The sequence below is a fragment of the Bombus flavifrons genome, chromosome 12, assembly GCF_040668555.2.
Source record: "Bombus flavifrons isolate JBK064 chromosome 12, iyBomFlav1_principal, whole genome shotgun sequence".
Lineage (NCBI taxonomy): Eukaryota > Metazoa > Arthropoda > Insecta > Hymenoptera > Apidae > Bombus > Bombus flavifrons.
The window spans coordinates 11725814-11747510 of NC_138453.1; the positions used below are offsets into that span (position 1 = coordinate 11725814).

A 21697-nucleotide genomic window follows, 5' to 3' on the forward strand; every position below is an offset into this window, starting at 1 on the left:
TTGGTCAAAGTTAATGGATTACGATGGATTAGGTTACGATGTCGAATTGTAATGTCGTTTACAATAAAGTTAGAAGTGTTCGACTCGTATAGTTATTTGCAAGGCCACGCGATGTTAGTCGTAATAGGAGTGACTTGCAAATAGTGAGTTATGGTGTCGCGAGACGTATAAATCGTAAATAAAATATGAATCGAGAAATGGGTTCAGCGATTTAACGACTAGGTGACTGGTAGAGAGTTGTTGACTGATCAAAGGATGGAAAGTCAGTGAAGTTCGGTGACGGAGGAAAGCCAGTGAGGGATGTGTCTAGCGCACGGGACCATTGGATTTGTTAATGACAATTTTGGCTAAGTTTGGAAAGTGAGGCCAATGGTCGTTGCTTCTGATTGAATAAGAAGAAGGTTGGTGAGCAAGGAAAAGTCCCAGCCACCCCCGAGAGAAAGTTGCCAGCGGGAGATACCGAACGTAGGAAAAACCAAATTTCCCGTATCTTCTCGTAGTAGAGAATAAATTTAATGAACACTTGAACTAAAAGATATTTGTTTAGTCTAAAGGACCTTAACTATGAAAATGCCAAGATTTATACTGGATCCTTAAGACTATCGAGGGTACACAGTAAAGGTGTGTGACATCTGGTTATCATCTTGCCTGCGACGTGGGGCCTGATTTGTGTAAAATCACCGGATGATGGTACATTTTCGTTATCTGCAAGTCATTATCAGTATATCTCCGATAATCAGAGTATGCGTTTAAAGATCGAAAACGCCAGTAGATTAACATTAGTCTATTCTACATCATATTACGGAAAACATCATTTTTCGCGACTCAGGAATATATCGTCTGGCATTAATAAGACATCTATATACATACGTACTTATGTGCATCTGGAAAAATAATGAAAAGCCATATCAGTTGATTTGTAAGTACTATATCGAACCTTATATAACGCTTTTAACTACGTTATAAACCTGCTTTTATCTGAATAAATCAACTTTTTAATTCTATTGCCTTATATTGTGTATGTATATACATGTTTCAGGATAATACTTCAAACAGTTTCATTCAAGTGCTGAATGTTAGTTTTATTATTCAATGCATACGTACTCGTTTTGCAAACATAAAACGTCGAAAATTATGCAACACAACACTGATAACGATTTCAACGTAATTATACACAGATAACACTAATCTAACAACAGAAATCTACTATTCAGTACATATACGTAATTTTACTAATTTTGAATAGTACAGCTCGTTAATAATAACACGAATAGCGTTGACATGCATATATTTCTCATTTTTTACGCGCGACGAATATTATATCAATTATATCGATATCGCCAAAGTAGAGAGTAATGTAGCAGATAGCTTTACGCGTCTGATAATTTGGTTGATATGAATATTGCTTGATTCACGTCGTATTTAAATACTTCTTAAAATAACAACGTTTTAAAATACAAAAATATAACATTTTCATACAATATACATGTAATGATAACAGATATATATAAGAATTTATAGTTTCAAAGTTTCGAAGAATAAAGACGTTTTCTATGTAATCATCGAATATGTTCAATAACGCTGCAATTAGCATTAACAAACAAGTCAGATACTGTTCATATATTATGCATGTGTTATATTAACAACGCAAATAAAACAATATGTTTCATTCATAATTCGACGTATATTGCTCAACAAGGACATGTCCCTAAACGCGCGGAGAGGCTAAGCAGACTTGAACACGCGTTTATTCAGAATAAAGATCATCAAAAATATCACCGTATTCGCGGGTATCTACCAACACCGCTTTAACGATATAATTTGACCCCTCTTCTTTTATTCTACGGCGTAAAGAAATGTCTTACAGAATTTTTATAGCACAACGTTATAAATTCTTTTTCAGAAAAGAAATTATAATGAGTGGCTTTGAAATTTTGTGCGGGTTAGCCGCATTACTTCTGGCTTTCTATTATTATTCCACGTCAACCTTCGATTTTTGGAAGAGTCGTGGAGTTCAAGGACCAAAGCCTGCATTCTTATTTGGAAACACCATAGACCTGATGCTTGCAAGAATATCAATGTTGGCTTACATGCAGAATCTTTATAAACTATACAAAAACGAGCCGATGGTTGGGTTGTACATGGGAGGATCACCGGTTCTTGTTCTAAAAGATCCGGAACTGATAAAAGATGTCATGATTAGAGATTTCTCGAAATTCGCCGATCGAGGATTTGCTGTTCATGAAAGGGTATGTTACATTGCATTTGTAAGTGAAGAAATGAGCGATAAAGTATTAATAGCCACTCCGTGTTCTTTATCCATATTTCTTTTTCGTACTTATGATTTATTAATGGTGCTATCACGAAGTAAATAAATATTTTTATCGTAAACAGAGACATAAAAATAGATCTTCCAGATAATTCATTGCCTAACGAAGAAATTTCTAATCTTCTATTCTCCAGCGATAACGTTATATTTGTCCTGTTTGCTTGAAAGAAAATATTTTGTTGGCTTTTAAACTGATATCGCGAACTGTTCCTAGACAGAACCATTGTCAATGCATCTCTTCAATTTGGAACCAAAAAGATGGCGTCCGTTAAGATCGAAACTCACTCCAATGTTCACATCCGGCAAACTGAAAGACATGTTTGGTCTCATCCTCGAATGTGCAGACCATTTCGAGAAATACTTGGATAAACTGACCGCGAAGGAAGAGCCCATAGATTTTCGCGAGGTAACAGCGAAATTCACGACCGACGTGATTGGTTCCTGCGCCTTTGGAATCGAGATGAGCTCGTTATCGGACGAAGATAGTGAGTTTCGTAAAATCGGCAGACAAATCTTCGCCTTGAACTTCGAGAACGTAATACGCTTAAAACTCAGACTGTACATGTCGAAACTGTACGATTTGTTGGGTTACATTTTACCCGACAGAAGATATGCTCCGTTCTTTACCAAGCTCGTGACAGACACTATGAAATACAGAAAAGAGCATAACATATGCAGGCCTGACTTTATACATATGCTTATGGAATTGAAAGAACATCCAGAGAAATTGGGCGACATTAGTAAGTTTATAAATAGTAACAACTTAATTTTAATGTCGCATCGCAATTTATGCTAAGAAAATACAATCACATTGTATCGTATCGGCGAATAATAAGAAAGAAAATAACACGACTCACTTCTTAGTACAATATAATAATTTAATTAACACAAGTGAACGGTATTTTGCAGAATTAACGGATAGCTTATTAACTGCGCAAGCTTTCGTTTTCTTTGCTGCCGGCTTTGAAACTTCGTCGTCGGCAATGAGCAACGCTCTTTACGAACTCGCCCTAAATCAAGAAATTCAAGACAAATTACGTCACGAGATCAGGGAACACCTCGCGAAACATAACGGAGAGTTGCAATACGAACATGTTAAAGACATGGAATACTTGGAGAAAGTGTTTAAAGGTATGTGTAGCTTTACTTCGAATAGAAGGTTAAAGCTTTACAAAAAGATATAATAAAGGATCTTTGTTAATTTATCTTCACAGAAACATTAAGGAAGTATCCACCAGGATCTGTATTGCCAAGAAAATCTACTTCCGCCTATACTTTCAGGAACACAAAAGTCAGTATACCGAAGGGTTTAATGATATGGATTCCCACATACTCGTTGCATCATGATGCTGACATTTATCCAAATCCCGACGTGTTCAATCCAGAGAATTTCAACGAAGACGCCATTGAGGCTCGTCATCCGATGACCTATTTACCATTTGGCGATGGACCAAGAAATTGTATTGGTACGTTCAATTATACGAGCGTTTCTGTTGAAGTTGTTTGTTTCTGTTTAAATTACCAATTTATTAATTTGCTTCATTTTTATTCTTAGGTGCACGTTTCGCTATTTATCAAACCAAAGTGGGTCTAATCACGATTCTTCGTAATTATAAAGTGGACGTTTGTGACAAAACTATGATTCCTTACGAGTTTACTAAGACGTCGTTTCTACTGACGCCGAAGGGGGGCATATATTTGAAGTTAACGAAACTAGAAACATAATTTCAAAGTGAAACATCCTTTAAAAAGACTAATTTTAATCGTATTAACGCCGAATAACAAATTTTTCTATGCTTGTGTCATAAAGTAAATTTTGTAGTTGTGACATGGCAATGTTCGTTCTCTGTTATGCAAATATAATGGAATTTAACGTTTTTAAGAGTGTTAATTCATATATTTTCATTTTTCCATAAATAATCGCACACGCGTGAACGGTACATATGCAACATGATATTCGCTTTGCGTCATAATATTGTTCTGCGATAGCATCCTCGTGTGTATCACTGAAATTCCTCTCGAATTCCCCAAAGTTCCCCTCCAATAAAATAGGGCATCGCGGAAATTTTACACGGTACATCCCCTCCCTAAAGATTTCCACCACATACGGACTATGCCCAATATGTTTTCTGTAAATATTTTTGTGCGTTTACAATTTTTAGTATACGCATATACACATATATGTACATACCAGGAACCATAAATATGATATTTCTAAGAAATTGACGCGTGACGCTCAATCAAAATTTCCAAGAGAAGTTTTTTGCGTCATGTAGAGCGTATATAATTATGCCGTAGTTAAGGATGCACTGAAGTATAAATTCAGTCGTCGCGAGAGAATCATTATAAAGTTAAGCAGAATCACATCAATAAAGGAGGAGTACAAAAGAGATCAAAGTATTTGAATTAATAAATATAAATTCATGTATCTATGAATATCAACATATTTATAAAGTAGATACATAGAAAGTGGAATTATTCAATGCTTAAGTGAACAAATAAGTAAATAAATAGATAAATAAAAATTGTATAATTCTATTTTTCCAATTTTTATTAAGGCAAGTTTCTGTCATATTCATAATCGAATCGACTCTGGTTTGGAAAGTGTCGAGCAAAAGGAGAACATCGACTGTACCAAATTATCATTGCATATTTCTTTTTTCAGAAAATCATTCTTTTCGTCTCAATCAGTAACTGAAACAGAGAACCATGGTATATTATTTGATAATAATATGCGCTGTCGTTGCTGTACTTCTAGTTTATTATTATCATATATTAGTATTTAATTTCTGGAAGAAGCGCAAGATCTCGGGACCAAAACCAGTATTCTTCTTTGGAAACTTTATAGACATCATGTTTTCAGGAATAGCTTTGCCACAATATATTAAAAACCTTTACGAAACCTATACGGGTAAAACGATTGGGTTATACATGAGATCGACGCCCGTACTAGTTTTAAAAGATCCGGAGTTAATCAAGGATGTTCTCATCAGAGACTTTTCGAAATTCGCTGATCGAGGATTTAATGTCCATGAAAGAGTACGTATACATACGTATAACTTATGAAAATTGTTTTTAGAACTTTTGGATACGTTTCGAGTCATTACGGCGAGCAAAGTAATATACACGATTACCGTTTAATCTTTATACAATATTTATCTATATTTATATTTATTTACATATCACTATCCATTGTAATATATTATCATGTATTATCATCATAATACTTTATATTGTTACATAAGATTATAGCTAGTCGAATAGTCAAAATTTTCAAATTGCGTTATAAACTGTTTATAGGTCGAACCATTATCGCAGCATCTGTTCAACTTGGAAGCAAAACGATGGCATCCATTGAGATCGAAGCTCACCGTGTACACATCTGGCAAATTGAAAAATATGTTCGATCTGATCATTGAATGCGCAAACTATTTCGAAAAATATCTGGATAAAATAGTTGCACAGGGAGAACCTGTCGATTTTCGTGAGATAACAGCAAAATTTACAACGGACGTGATAGGATCATGTGCCTTTGGGATCAACATGGGTGCACTGTCAGATGAAGAGAGCGAATTTCGTAAAATCGGTAAACAAATTTTTGAACCATCTTTGGAGGCGATAATACGAATGAAATTCAAGCTGATGATGCCGAAACTGTACGATTTGTTGGGTTACATTGTGCCCGACAGAAGACTTGCTCCGTTTCTAACCAAGGTCGTCACAGATACTATGAAATACAGAAAAGAGAACAATGTGTATAGACCTGACTTTATACATACGCTTATGCAACTTAAGGAAGACCCAAAAAAGTTACACGATCTTGGTACGTTTAATAGCGTAGTATACAAAAAATTTGCTAAAATATATCCATTAGATATTTGTTAGATAGGTAAAATTACGACACAATATTAAATCGTATTTTACAGAATTAACAGACTCTTTGATAACCGCACAAGCTTACGTTTTCTTTGCCGCTGGTTTTGAAACTGGCTCGACGACAATGAGCAATGCACTTTACGAACTCGCGCTGAATCCCAAAATTCAAGAGAAGGTACGCGAAGAAATCAACGAACACTATAAGAAACACAACGGAAAGTTAAATTACGAGCATATTAAAGATATGGAATACTTGGACAAAGTATTTAAGGGTATGCGTATAACTTTGCTTTGAGAAGAAAAATGAAAAATGAATAAAGTGGCATTTTTTTCAATTTATTCCTATAGAAACATTAAGGATGTATCCACCAGGAACTCTGATACCAAGAAAATCAAATTCTGAATATATCTTCCGAGATCCACAAATCAGTATACCGAAGGGTGTGATGATTTGGATTCCCGTATACGCGATTCATCGTGATCCCGAAATTTATCCGAATCCTGATGTTTTTAATCCCGAAAATTTCACTCGAGATGCCATTGATGCTCGACATCCGATGCATTATTTACCATTCGGCAGTGGACCAAGAAATTGTATTGGTACGTTAGATCGATGATATTTACTCGATGTCTACCAGAATTATTAAGAAAAAAGAATGTCAACTTCGTACAAATTTCAAACACGCACATAAAACTTTTCTTTTAGGTGCACGTTTTGCTGTTTATCAAACCAAAGTGGGTATAATCACAATTCTTCGCAAGTATAAAGTGGACGTTTGCGAGAAAACTATGATCCCTTATCAATTTGACCCAAATGCATTTCTGCTAGCTCCAAAAGGAGGGATCTGTTTGAAGATAACAAAAATATAAACGTAATTCAAAATTACGATAGCTTTTTAAAATATATCGATTGTAATCGTATAATTAAAATCGGTATCCAGTGTGTTTTCTAGCAAAGCAGTTTATAATACATTATATATTAATTTATACTTTATATTTATATTTTGTTACATTTTATAATTTCACATATTTATATTTTAACAATAAATAAGTGATACATATATCCGTAGTATAGTAGTCCTTAAACCTATCACATTTTGCATGCATCGCGATATGGCACAGGGACAAGAAAGATAATGCTCTTTATCGCTCATAATTACACGATGATGTTTCGTTTGTTATGTTGTTTGTTATGATGTCGTTTGTTAGTTTCCACCGATACATGTGCTTAACTCTACAATTGCGTCGAGTATGTTAAAAACAACCAATCGAGCCATTATTCCTTCCACAGGATCTTTTTCCATCTCTGCACACTTACGTGCCTTCCAACAATATAAAGTATAACTGACTATAATCTACCATATCATTATAATTAGAATCAATGAATAGGTTCGAATCTGACAGATTTAAAAAAAAAAGGAATTTTCGAAGCTATCTCATAAGTAACGAATTTCCCTCTCTCTCTCTCTCTCTCTCTCTCTCTCTCTCTCTCTCTCTCTCTGCCTTATACAGATAAAATATTCTCCGAAATATTATTCATAAACATTCTACATAAGAAAGTAGAATTTTTCTTAATTAGTGCAGTTTATCTAATATTTTTAGGTATAATTCATATTTCCAAGTGTCGTAAAATACATAGATCTTACTTTTACATTTCTCAGATCTAAATACTCAGATCTTGGTTTTATATTCCTTAAATTTCTCAAAGTAGAAGTTTATTTTTATATTCAATTAAGTTATATATTTAATAATTTAGTTGGTGATGTATCAAATCGTTATAATTGCAACGTAATCACACATGAACACGATCGACAAACAAATACGTTTTCCTTAATGCAATCACAGTAATGAGGATATAAGCAGCAATAAGAGATTTAGCATACTAACGTACCGTTAGCAGCGATCATTTTCAGAAACTACCGGGAGGGAAACAAATTACTACGGACAGCTCCATGTCACCATGAACGATAACTGCAAGGACGGTGTAGGTATAAGACTACGAGACTTTCTACTGCGGGAGCCAGTTCCATGTAAAAACGTGTTCAAGAAGCACCTTCGTAACTTTCTCTTTTACTACCAAATAATACAAATAGCAAGACTGTGTATTTATCGTAAGTTGATTTATATTTCTGCTTAGTTGTAAATTTATTATGCGATATGTCTGGCAAACAACATAAGATTTCCCTCATTCTCAAGTAATTTGTTAAACTTCCAGTTACATTTCTCTTTGGTTTACATTTATGGTTTACTTTTCGAATCATCAAGCTTAACATTTCTCATATTTAACATTTAGGCTTAAAATCTACTCACTCAAACTCTCTTGTATTCCTCTTAAACCTCAATAACGTACAAATTCAAATAGAAATATAAAATAAGAAACTCTAACAATATAAAATGTAAGAGTACAGAAATATAATATAAAACTTAAATTAATATTAAATTAATTAACATTTCAAATCAACGAGGAATTCATTTTTCTCGACTTGCTTCTTCGATTTTGTTTGCGAAAAAATCTGCTAATAAATATATATTTAACGAACAATTATTCATAAAATCGATATTCGTCAAGTTTAATCATAAGTCTTTATCGCAATCTAAATCTTACACGCAGTACTTCAAACGATTACCATTATTATCACACAAACATTATCTCCTAAAAACTAAGTACTCTAACTATAAAAATACTTATCACCCTAACTCGTAAAGTTTTCTTTCTAGACGACTGTACCTGCACAAGATATTTTTAGAATAATGTGATATCTACCTGCCTATTTTTAGAATAATTTTATTGCATTTTAATTACTATGTACATTACTCAATCTCGCACAAAAATATTTATTACATTATTTTCAAAATTCATGACTCGTAGTAATATTTTGTTATTTGTAAATTGTTGTCGTCAAATTTAGCATCATTTGCTTAAAACATTTTCTTTTATTCTCTATAAACTAGAGAGTTAAAATGATTTAATTTGCTCGATATGATATGGGTAATAACTCAATTATTCAAACATTTTTCGCGCCGGTCGATGTTTCACTTATTCTACTATCTGTCTGATCTCATTTTCTCAAACATAAATACTCTTCACTTCGCACTTATCTTAAAGAGCTATTTATCTACTTGACTACGAAAAAGAAAAAATAATTTTTCATACAAGTAAATGTTACTTATTATATTAAGTCTAATAACAGTTATCTACTTTACAAAAGTTAATACACCGTACCATACACATTCTATATAAAATAATATAATAATCGTTAGAAATCTTCAACGTAACATCTTTAAAATAGTTTGCAACTACTGATTTCAGATCATCGAGCAAAATGACGAACTATTTCGAGATTTTATGCGGCGTGGCAGCATTGCTTCTTGCTCTCTACTACTATGCCACATTGACTTTCAATTTCTGGAAAAATCGCGGAGTAGTTGGACCACAACCTCTGCCATTCCTTGGTAACACCAATGAACTTATGTTCGCGAGGAAATCAATGCCTCACTATCTCAAGGAAATTTACGATACCTATAAAAACGAACCAATGGTTGGTTTGTACATGAGAAGATCGCCTCTGCTTGTTGTGCAAGATCCAGAATTCATCAGGGACATTTTAATCAGGGACTTCCCCAAATTTGCGGATCGAGGATTCCATGTTTATGAAAGGGTAAGCGAAATTATAAGTCCGATTTTCAGAAATAAATCAATGTAATCCTTCGTGCAATAAACAAGCCCAATTTTAGCTCGATATACTGTATAACTTGATTTTTCAAATTAATTAATCCATAGACGGAACCACTATCTCAAAGTATCTTCAACTTGGAATCTGAGAGATGGCGACCATTGAGAACTATGTTCTCGCCGATATTCACATCCGGCAAGTTGCGAGAGATGTTTTACCTTATAATCGAGTGCTCGCAGCACTTGGAGAAGTATTTGGACAAGCGTGTGGAGAAAGGAGAGCCCATCGAATGTTGCGAAGTAACGGCAAAATTCACTACTGATGTAATTGGCACTTGCGTCTTTGGTATCGAGATGAGCGCAATGGCGGAGGAAGACAGCGAATTCCGTAAAATGGGCAGGGAAGTATTCGCTGTGAATCTGGAAAACGTCATACGACAGAAGATGAAATTATTCATGCCAAAGTTGTACCATTTGCTCGGTTATATAATACCAGATCGAAAGTTAGCACCATTCTTTACAAAAATTGTGACTGACGCTATAAAGTACAGGAAGGAGCATAACATCGTTAGGCCAGACTTCATCAACATGCTGATGGAGGTGCAGAAACATCCGGAGAAGTTTGAAAACATCGGTACGTCTCACAGACATTTAATTCTATAACAATGATTCATTTGCCAAATAGATTTAAAACGAATGAAAATTTGTTAATCGATGTAAATTGATCGCGTGATCGCAATTCTTTCCAGAACTGACAGATTCGCTACTCACGGCGCAAGCCTTCATATTCTTCGCAGCGGGTTTTGAAACTTCCTCTATGACTATGAGCAACGCTCTTTACGAATTAGCTTTGAATCAAGACATACAAGACAAGCTTCGCGAGGAAGTCAGAGAGCATTGTTGCAAGAATGGTGAAGGGTTAAAATTCGAAGATATCAAAGGAATGCAATATTTAGAGAAAATATTCAAAGGTATCTTTAATTCTCCTTTAATTCTCACTTTATCTAATCGAATCTATTTCCAATTAATACGATATACCTACGATGTCTAATGAAATTTTATATTTATACAAGCACCATCGATATTATTAGATTGCCATATTTTGGGTACACAACACACACGCATACAGATATGACGCGTTATTGTCCATTAATCAAATATTACTTTTGATTTTATTAATTATATCGTTGCTATTAATACCATACATTTCTAATCTAATCTGTAATTCTTTCGACTTAAACTCTATTTTTAATTCGATCGACAGCTCTAACATACTTTCGTAGATTTACACTTTTTAATAAACGTACGAATTCTAATGATTTATTCTTTTTTTACAGAAACGTTGAGAATGTATCCGCCAGGAGCATTCATACCGCGGAGAACGAAATCGAGCTACACCTTTAACAATACGAAAGTTACGATACCACAGGAAACACTGGTATGGATACCAGTGTTTGCGATTCATCGTGACCCAGATATTTATCCGAACCCTGATTCATTTGATCCCGAAAGGTTCAACGAAGACGCCGTGGCTGCCCGACATCCCATGCATTATTTACCATTTGGCGATGGTCCAAGGAATTGCATTGGTATGTAAATTACATGACCATTTTTATTTTTGCACGATTTAGAAAGTTTAGAATTGATTAGGAAAGGAAAATGAAAAATATTTAATATTAATAATCTATCGTTCCTTTCTACTTCCATCTGTAACTTGTTAAATTCACTCCCCAATGAATTACAAATGTTCACAACTATTAATCAATTTTTCGTACTGTATTATTTCTAGGTGCACGTTTCGCAAATTATGAAACCAAAGTTGGACTAATTACGATTCTTCGTAACTACAAGGTAGAAGTCTGCGATAAGACGGTAATTCCCTACGAATTTGATCCAGGTGCATTTGTGTCAGCACCAAAAGGAGGAATATACTTGAAGATAACGAAAATATGAAGCGAGTGCTGAAAAATTCTGTTGGATAATTTTTAAATCTGCTCAAGCATATATTTATGTAAATTTCGGAAAAATCTAGTTCGTGTTACGTACATGCAAATGGTCGTTCTAGTCAAAAGAAATAAATATGGGTACTCTTGTTATTTAGATTAGAATCGTCGTTCTAGTAATCTGTTTATTCGAGTAACGTATAAATTTTCATTTCTTTATTGTAAATTTAAACATCTATTTATATATCTATATTTTTTCCACTTAATTATCCATTGTTTCGCACTTAATTATAAAGTAGGATTAGGATTAAATAACTTATATCGTTATTAATGTAAATGAAAATTGTAATCTGAAAGATTTTCAATAATGCCTTTAATAAACAAAATAAGTGTTTTTGCCTATTTTAGGGAATTCCTAAAAATTTGAAACATGTAAATCAATAATTGATCTTGCAAATTATTTGGTAAATATCGATATCTCACCCATCTCAGCTATTTCAATGATCCTTGAACGTGTTGAAGAAATCAACATGCCGATAATTGTGCATCCGTGGCAATTTATTAAAAAGTTGAGAATCAAAAATATAAAATACGTGAAGGTGGAGAACTGACTCGTAGCTGCTATCGTTATTATCATTATTTAAGAGAATTATATTTACATATTACATATTATTTAAGCGAAGATTAGGTTGACGTAAATAACGCCAATAACAAAATTGTTAATGACTGTAGTAAAAATGAACTTCTTGTTCTATGAAATTCAATCCAATGTCCTACCACAACGAATCATCAATTCCCTTTATTGAATGACTCGCTTCTTCTTATCAATTCGCAAAATGTGTTAATTCGATACACACACTTTCCCTTCAAAAATTTTCTATAGATAAGATAAGTGGCATGAACTCAATTGCAGAGCCTCAATATCGTTCCACTAATATTCAACGTTTTTCTCAAAGTTTGTTAATAAATATTCAAATCTATGCGTTTATATAACATTGTTTCCTGGTTTATGTACATACTACAGATTTTAAAAGAAATGACATCCTGAATGCATTATAAATACTGCTTTTAATTACAAAACAAACCGATGCCAAATACAAAGAGAATTTCAGTTTTATTGACGGTACCTATGTAATTACGAAAAACAGATTATTAAACGTGTGTATTTGTATTTTACACGTAAACGATACAATTCCACGAATATTTGTTATCATTACTTGTAATAGCTTTAATTTTTGTTTTCAAGGAAATGATGTGCAATGTATTAAAAGAAAATCGGTCTGACGAAGATTTCGCGAAATTTCTGATAAAAGAACGTGGCCTTGCATGAATCTAATTTGGAAGCAGAGAGATAGAAAGAGTGTAAAGTCTATAGTAAGAAATAATCACAAAAAAAGCATTCAAGATTTCGTAGTTTATAGTATTCTGTGTTCTTCATTCATACAATCAATATTTTCGATGTGAAATCAAATCCACCAGATTCTTCGATTAACGTGAAATAATATTTACATTTGTCTTGCATCCTTTGCGGGACTTTGTTTGTGGTATTCAGCTACCTACGTACGTTGGAATAACATCAGTACCGATGACACATCATTATATAGTCACCATGCGTAATTAATGAGCGAAGTCATAGAGATACTATTTCATGACCATAATGCATTTCTGCATTAATGTAACTGATACTGTTCTATGTATCACAACATGTTTCAATGTATTTCAGCGGTTTTACTTCAATTATTATATATGAATATGTATAATGAATAGAAGATAACATGACAATAAATACAAGATTGTATATGATGAAAAGCGAGATACAGAAGGACTTGAAAAAATTCGTTACACAGCCTTGTTTTAAAGTGGAGAGGAAGCGCTTCGAATATTATTTGTAAGCGTGAAAATTTTCCATATTTTTCATGGAGAGAATTGACTTTAAGGCTTACATTAATTGCATTGATTTTTTCGTATAACACTCTGTATATTTAGAAGGAAAATCATACAACGGAGCATTGGCATCGTAAACGCAAGTCATTACAATTTGTTTAACGACCGTCTCTGGAGAATCGGAGAATCGATGAAAAATCTTGTCACTATAAACACACGAGAGACAAACATTTGTTAAAACTCGTAGAAAAATAGCTTCTATATTAATTAACAAGATAACGAGCGGAGAGATACTTGATTATTTATAAAATTAACTTTCCATATCCTTGAGTAATGAATAAATAAAACCATCGTCATGTTCACAGAACTTTATGTAGATACACGTCATATCAAAATATGTTGCGTGAGATGATTCAGCCTGATTAACTCTATTTACTTAACATACTCAACAGCAAGAAAACGCAAGTTCATGTTCTTTTAAAATCTATTTTCTTTAAATTTTCTTTAAAAATCTAGTCTGTCCACATTTGATACGAATGTTCGTGTGCCAGCATTATAAATTCCAGTAGTGATGTGTTCTCGGAAGAGAATTATACAGCAGTTCGTTTAACGACGTCAGTCTACGACGAACCTTCGTCCGAACAGAAGTTGACGGGACATCGACATGGCTGACTATTTTCAAATACTAAGTGTGATCGTTGCAGTTTTTCTTGCTGTGTATTATTACTTAACATCTACGTTTGATTTTTGGAAAGATCGTGGCGTTGTTGGTCCTCGACCTATACCAGGTTTTGGAAATATCAAAGATGTTATGCTGAGAAAAATCAGTATAGGTGACTATATAGCACGCCTGTACGAGAAATACAAAAACGAACCAATGATTGGAATATTCGTGAGAGGATCGCCTTCGCTTATTTTGTGCGATTTAGATCTCATCAAGGACGTTTTAATCAAAGACTTCTCTACGTTCGACAATCGAGGACTGAATGTTGCTGAACGGGTATGTACAATGTATACTATCGTTCAAAGATATATGGACATTAATATTTTTTTTAACATAGTATAATTTAATTGGAAAATACCGATACTCTTTTATCAAGATTCTACGAGATTAATCGTTTCAACTTAATTTTAATCGCAGACTGATGCATTGGCTACAAATCTCTTTAACGTAGAAGCGAGAAGATGGAGGCCTTTGCGAACGAAACTTTCACCAGTATTTACTTCCGGTAAACTAAGGGAAATGTTTCCCCTGATATTAGAGTGTGCCGAAAATTTAGAACAATGCTTGGAGAAGGTTATAAAAAAAGGAGGCTTCATGGATTGCCGCGAAATAACAGCGAGATTCTCTACTGACGTTATTGGAAGCTGTGTTTTTGGTATCAACATGAATGCACTGTCAGACGAAGAGAGTGAATTTCGAAGAATAGGAAGAAAAATCTTTGATCAAAATTTGCAAACGATCCTCAGGATAACCTTTCGAGATACTTTTCCACGGTTGTATAACTTTCTTTGGTTCTTGATACCAAAATCGGAAGTAAGTACATTTATTACGAAACTGGTCGCGGATACGATGAAATATAGAGAAGAAAATAACATCGTTAGGCCGGATTTTATAAACATGCTGATGGAACTGAAGAAGCACCCGGAAAAAATAGCAGATATTGGTAAGCCAATTAATTGTACCTTTAAATAGGTTTTTAATTACTCAGCCATCGTTATGCAAGAATTAATGATAAATTGAGATTGGATAATTGCTTAATTACGCAAACTACTACGTTTAATATAGATAACACTGTAGCGCAGAATACTGATGAATTATTAATTAGAGTAGTACAATATAATTCATTCATTATAATATATATTTCATGTTCTATCGTAATTTTACGGAATTTTATAGAGTTAACGGACACAATTCTCGCTGCGCAAGCTTTTGTCTTCTTCGCGGCTGGATTCGAAACGTCTTCGACGACAATATCGCACGCACTTTACGAAATGGCCTTGAACCCTGATATACAAGATAAACTTCGGAGAGAAATAATAGAATTCCATGTCAAAAGTAATGGAAACCTGAAATACGAACAAGTCAAAGAAATGAAATACTTGGACAAAATATTCAAGGGTACGTTGTTGTTAAACGTTTTATTAATAATTTAACTGCGAATGTTCATGCATTTAATCCCAAATTAGCGCGTGAAATCAATTACTAAATATTAAAATTACGCCATAAAAATTGTAAAAATAAAAATATCTATCCACGTATTAAAATTACGCGTATCTGCTTTTGTTAAACAGAAACGCTTAGAAAGTATTCAGCAGGAACGCTTCTAAGGCGACAATGCAACGCTAATTATACCTTTAGTGGTACAAAGGTAACGATTCCTAAGGGTACCGGAGTATTTATTCCCGTGTATGCGATTCAAAGGGATTCCAATATCTATCCGGATCCTGAGAAATTCGATCCGGAAAGATTTAACGAAGACGCAGTATCTGCCAGACATCCGATGTGCTATCTACCGTTTGGCGATGGACCAAGAAATTGCATTGGTAAAGCAAGGACAGATATTGAATTAAATAATTGTTCTTAATTTGTTTTGTATCCACGTAACGAATTTAATTATTGTTTCAGGAGCACGTTTTGCGATTTATCAAACTAAAATGGGACTGATAAAAATATTACACAAGTTCAAAGTTGATGTTTGCGAAAAGACAATAACTACTTATGTACATAACCCGAATTCCCTTACATTGTCTCCCAAGGGTGGAATTCACTTGAAAATAAGCAAAGTAGAAAGTTGAATTTATTACTTGAACGGTAGCTGTTCATAGATTTTAACTTCAAACATAACGTAACATATTTTTTATTTGTCACTTCAAGATTTTGTATTTTGCACTTTTTGACTATTCTATAATAAAAAAAATTATAAAAACGTATTAAGCTTTCGATCTCTTCTAATCATTTATCTGCGAAGAAATTGATAAAAACACTGTTTATTATTATTCTAATTATTACTATCATATTTGTAAATACGAAATAATATTTTTTAATAAATTCAAATAATTACTATAATTTGTAGTAAATGCGCTTCTACGAACTTATTATCTATAACAGATCTATTTCAACAATGTAATGAAATATTAGAAAAATGTTTTCTCCAAAAATCTAGCGAATCTGACGAATCCATATCGTATTACCAGAATCACATTATAGTACTGGAGAAATTAATGGGAATAGAAAGACTGGGCATTTCCAACTATGGAAATTTTTTTTTCCTCGAGAGAATGACATTTTCTTTTTGCATGATATGCACTTAGATAAACGCTATGGAATCTGGGTTTAGTAGGAAAAATGTCGACATCCTGGAGTCTGATCTACTAACGGATTTTGTAACGCTACTGTAGGCCGCAGTTTAGCTATTATTCAAAATAAATATCTGAATTACCATTCTTTGCTTTGTAGTTGTTTGTTACTACGTATTCTTAATTGCCTTGCAATATTATTTTGTTTAATCAGTAAGTATCCAATACTAACGGCGACACCTACAGAGCTGCGCATCACTCTGCATCGATCAGATCCCTCAGTTAAATCCCCAGTACTCTGGCGATAATATTCTTGCTAGACAGTTAGTCGGTAGAACCGTGCAAGCGAGTATAGCTGCAGACAAAATAGATACATATTACGTTTTATTAATCGACTTATCTTTCCCATATTAAATACTATTCAAATAAAATTCCGATCTGCTAGCTACATGTGACCTGTGTGACTGTTTTATTAGTTATTAACGTTGCGTTTATGCAACTCATTCTGATTGCGCATTCCGTTGTTTTATCGAATCATGCACACACCATTCCACTGAGAAGATTCCGCTGCGGTAGTGCCTCCGAAATAGTGTCAAACAGTGAATTTCTACGTCGTGTCAAGCGTCGTAAGCATTTTGTTTACCGCGCGTCACATACAACCATCTTGTTATACAATATATGCAAAGTAATAGTATAATATATACAATGAATCACTATTATTAACTCTTCCGTGCTTCTGCTGTGCTGCTTGTCGACCTTGAAGCACAGCTTCAAGTTGCTAATGATCGAGTAGTACGAGTTTGTCTACAAACACATTCGCACGCATGATATAATAATGATATATATATGTCTATCGTTGTTTTTTAATTTTGCATGATTTTTTTATTTTCCTTTTTATTTGATAAATCGACAAAACTCCAATATCGTGTACTAAAGATATTTAAAAAAAAGATAATTTAATGTTTTGTTAAAATTGTGTACTTAATTTTTACATTATAATAAACACATCACATATAAATTTTGTTAACTAACGTACGAAAAACAAACGACAACTTTAAACAAGGAATATCAATTAAAAAATTCGTGATATTATTTTCCTCGTTTCAAATAAGTTTTGATTCTATCAATACATGTCACGACAGACATAGACTTGTTCTACATCCGAACAGATTAAAAACGATAATTATTTAATACTTAAACTCATTACGTTACACGTCGAAACTAAAAATAATTTAATCTTACTCTTTTCATTCAATTATGTCTAACTTTAATTGAGAATTGATTTTTATCCCAAAATACTGGCAAATACATTGCTAACATATAACTTTTACGATTTTGAATTTACTATAAAAATATAAGTAGCAACAATATCTTGCAGAAAATTTACTTTTATGAATCATCGTTTGTCCATCAGATTAGAAGCAACGAGTAGCGCAATGGCAACCTACTTCGAAATTATTTGCGGAATTATCGCGCTACTTTTCGCGTTCTATTTCTACCTTACCTCGACTTTCGATTTTTGGAAAGTCCGAGGAGTACCTGGACCAAAGCCTGTACCAATGTTCGGTAACATCAAAGATGTAATGTTGCTAAGGACATCGATGTGCACGTATTTGAAGAAACTCTGGGAGGAGTACAAAGACGAGCCAATGGTCGGAATATTTACAAGAAAAACGCCTATACTAATTCTTCAAGATCCGGAGCTCATAAAAGATGTCCTAATAAGAGATTTCTCTATATTTGCTGATCGAGGGATTCCTGTTCACGAAAAGGTAAATGAGCTAACTGGTAAGCCGTGAATCTTAACCATGTCATGGCACACTGCTTCTTTAAACTATTTAATGACACACCGCGATCTTTTTACTTTTGTCGAATATCGAACCAGTTTCAAAAATGATCATAGGCGGAACCACTATCTCCACATCTCTTCAATTTGGAGTCACAGAGATGGCGTCCATTAAGGACAAGGCTCTCGCCAGTATTTACATCTGGCAAGCTCAAAGAGATGTTTCCTCTGATATTAGAATGTTCGAAACACTTGGAACAGTACCTCGATAGCCTAGTAGCGAAAGGCGAGCCCATAGAATGCCGCGAATTAACAGCCAAATATACGACGGATGTAATAGGTAGCTGTGCCTTTGGTATAGAAATGAACGCTTTATCCGACGAAGATAGTGAATTTCGTCGAATGGGCAAACAAGTGTTTGCCACTTCCTTTGGGCAAATTTTGAGATTTAGACTTAGACAAATATTTCCTCACCTTTACAATTTACTCGGTTCCATAATGGCACCACTGGAAATCACTACGTTCCTCACGAAGATAATCGTTGATACGATGAAGTACAGGGATGACAACAACATCGTGAGGCCTGACTTTGTGAATATGCTTATGGAACTTAAGAAACATCCAGATAAATTGGAAAATATTAGTAAGTACCTTAAATTTTTCTTATTAGCAATTTTTAAGCAATTCCCACGATAGCTATCCCTGATAAGTAGTTCACGTTATCCCTTAATCGTCTTGTACAGAGCTTACGGACACTCTATTAACGGCTCAAGCGTTCGTTTTCTTCGTTGCTGGATTTGAGACTTCTTCGTCAGCTATAAGCAATGCCCTTTATGAATTAGCTTTAAACCCCGAGATACAAGACAAATTGCGGCAAGAAATTAAAGAACACTTTGAGGAAAACGACGGTGAATTGAAATATGACCAAATAAAAGATTTGACATACCTGGATCTAGTATTTCGAGGTGCGTAACTTGCGTTATCCGTTTTTTACCATAACTTTGACTCACATTTGTTTAATAACCATAAACTAATTTTTATTGCTTAAATTTATTGCAGAAACGTTAAGAAAGTACCCTGCTGGACCGCTTATACTAAGAAAGTCAGTGAGCAGTTATACTTTTAACAACACTAAAGTTTCCATACCGGAAAAGACATTCGTATGGATACCATTGTATGCGATTCATCATAACCCTGATATTTATCCAAATCCTGATGCTTTTATTCCTGAAAGATTTAACGATGACGCCGTTGCATCACGAGATTCCATGCACTATTTGCCTTTCGGTGACGGGCCAAGAAATTGTATTGGTACGTGTTTAACTATTTTATCTTATAGTTATCTTTTCTTAATGCTGCAAAGATACTACATTAATTTTAAGAAGTACTGCGATATATTCAACGACATACTTAATATATTTCAGGCGCTCGATTTGCAGTTTATCAATCCAAAGTTGGTTTGATAACAATACTTCGCAATCATAAAGTTGAAGTTTGCGAGAAAACTATGATTCCGTATGTAATTGATCCAGCTGCTTTCTTATTAGCGCCGAAAGGAGGAATATATCTAAAATTAACTAAAGTAGGAAGTTAGTACCAAATCTTATAATATTTTCGATACGTAATTTCACGATTTTGAACTAGGACTTGAACCTTTGATTAGTTTTACTTTCTTAAATTATTATATACATAAATTTAATTATAAATTATCAAAGATTACAAAAATAAAATATTATATGTATAATAATTTAAGGAAGTAAAACTAATGTAACAAACAAAAGTTCAAGTCCAAGTTCAAAATCGTGAAATACATACATATCTAAATAAATAAATATATATATATATATTCCATTGTTAAATCGAAGGGACTCTGTATGAGGCGGTATCAAACTATTAATTACTAATACAAAAATTACTATTTTCCATGTATCATAGTTCCGTTTTTTATTACAAATTATTAAACTGGACAGTACACCGAACTTAAAACAGCCCAACTTAATTATTTGTAAATAATATTATATTTTTGTAATAATTATATGTAATTAATAAAAATTTAAACAGACGTTAATTAAGTACCGAGTAAATTTTCTAGTTACACAAAAACGTAATAACGATTGCAGCCAATCAAGTCATATATTATTCGCTATAAAATTCATAATTGTATCTCGCAGTGATGTAATTAGTATTTGTATATCAAATAATATTAATTGGCTAGGTGAAAGTTGTACGTGGAGATTCCTTCACCCTCCTTTTACGCATGTACATTCAAGATCTATCATCTGAAATATCAATTTACAAGTAAGTAGTCCTTTTATCATGCGCTTGCAAAACGTAAAATACTATAATTTATTTAAAAAAAAAAATTAGTGGGAATATAACGTGTAATAATACTTACATTTCTGGCTTTTGAAGCATCGGTATATCCTTTCCAGAAGATAAGGAGAGGTAGAAACTTTGATTGACCTCTATCAAAATACGAAATATTGTATCAGTATTTCCATATCAATTACATATATTAAAATGAAACAATAACCGAATTAAAATTCTGTCTTAAAAGTTCATAATGTAAGATACCGGCACATCTAATTATCAAATGAACGAAAGAATTCGAATAATTGTCTATTCGAGATACTCGAATGTTCAATAAATTCTTAAACAAACACGTATCAATTAACGAAACCAATAATAATGTAAAAACGGTAATAAAATAGCAATATTGTTTAATTAATAGATTAAGTTGTGCATATTACCTGTTATACTGTATAGAAAGCAAAAATGATACATTTAACCGCTACAACTTTCAACATTTGACTAACGTTTCTTGGCATGGCGTCATCTAGCGGATATCCTATTGGTGGAAATTTCTATTGATTGAGATTTTCTATTGGTGGAGATATTTAACTTGG

At 33.4% G+C, this 21697-nt stretch overlaps 3 protein-coding genes across 3 annotated transcripts; all 3 read left to right on the forward strand.

Moving 5' to 3' along the window:
* Nucleotides 1–767: 767 nt before the first annotated feature.
* On the forward strand, nt 768–7116 carry LOC138185753 (probable cytochrome P450 6a14). The gene is made up of 13 exons (XM_069124918.1): nt 768–919; nt 1040–1164; nt 1904–2249; nt 2544–3069; nt 3239–3460; nt 3544–3795; nt 3885–4051; nt 5024–5368; nt 5630–5915; nt 6054–6152; nt 6256–6477; nt 6554–6805; nt 6912–7116. The coding sequence occupies exons 3-13, from the start codon at nt 1917–1919 to the stop codon at nt 7073–7075; spliced, it is 2868 nt and encodes a 955-aa protein (XP_068981019.1). The 5' UTR covers nt 768–919; nt 1040–1164; nt 1904–1916; the 3' UTR covers nt 7076–7116.
* A 1028-nt stretch (nt 7117–8144) lies between these two features.
* LOC138185641 (cytochrome P450 6a2-like) lies at nt 8145–12126 on the forward strand. Its single transcript, XM_069124749.1, has 6 exons — nt 8145–8303; nt 9507–9864; nt 9987–10512; nt 10628–10849; nt 11216–11467; nt 11668–12126. Exons 2-6 carry the CDS (start codon nt 9529–9531, stop codon nt 11829–11831), a joined length of 1500 nt encoding a protein of 499 aa, XP_068980850.1. The 5' UTR covers nt 8145–8303; nt 9507–9528; the 3' UTR covers nt 11832–12126.
* A 2132-nt stretch (nt 12127–14258) lies between these two features.
* On the forward strand, nt 14259–20863 carry LOC138185754 (uncharacterized). The gene is made up of 10 exons (XM_069124919.1): nt 14259–14705; nt 14847–15372; nt 15606–15827; nt 16001–16252; nt 16335–16499; nt 18368–18777; nt 18909–19434; nt 19535–19756; nt 19851–20102; nt 20216–20863. The coding sequence occupies exons 1-10, from the start codon at nt 14370–14372 to the stop codon at nt 20383–20385; spliced, it is 3081 nt and encodes a 1026-aa protein (XP_068981020.1). The 5' UTR covers nt 14259–14369; the 3' UTR covers nt 20386–20863.
* Nucleotides 20864–21697: the final 834 nt, after the last annotated feature.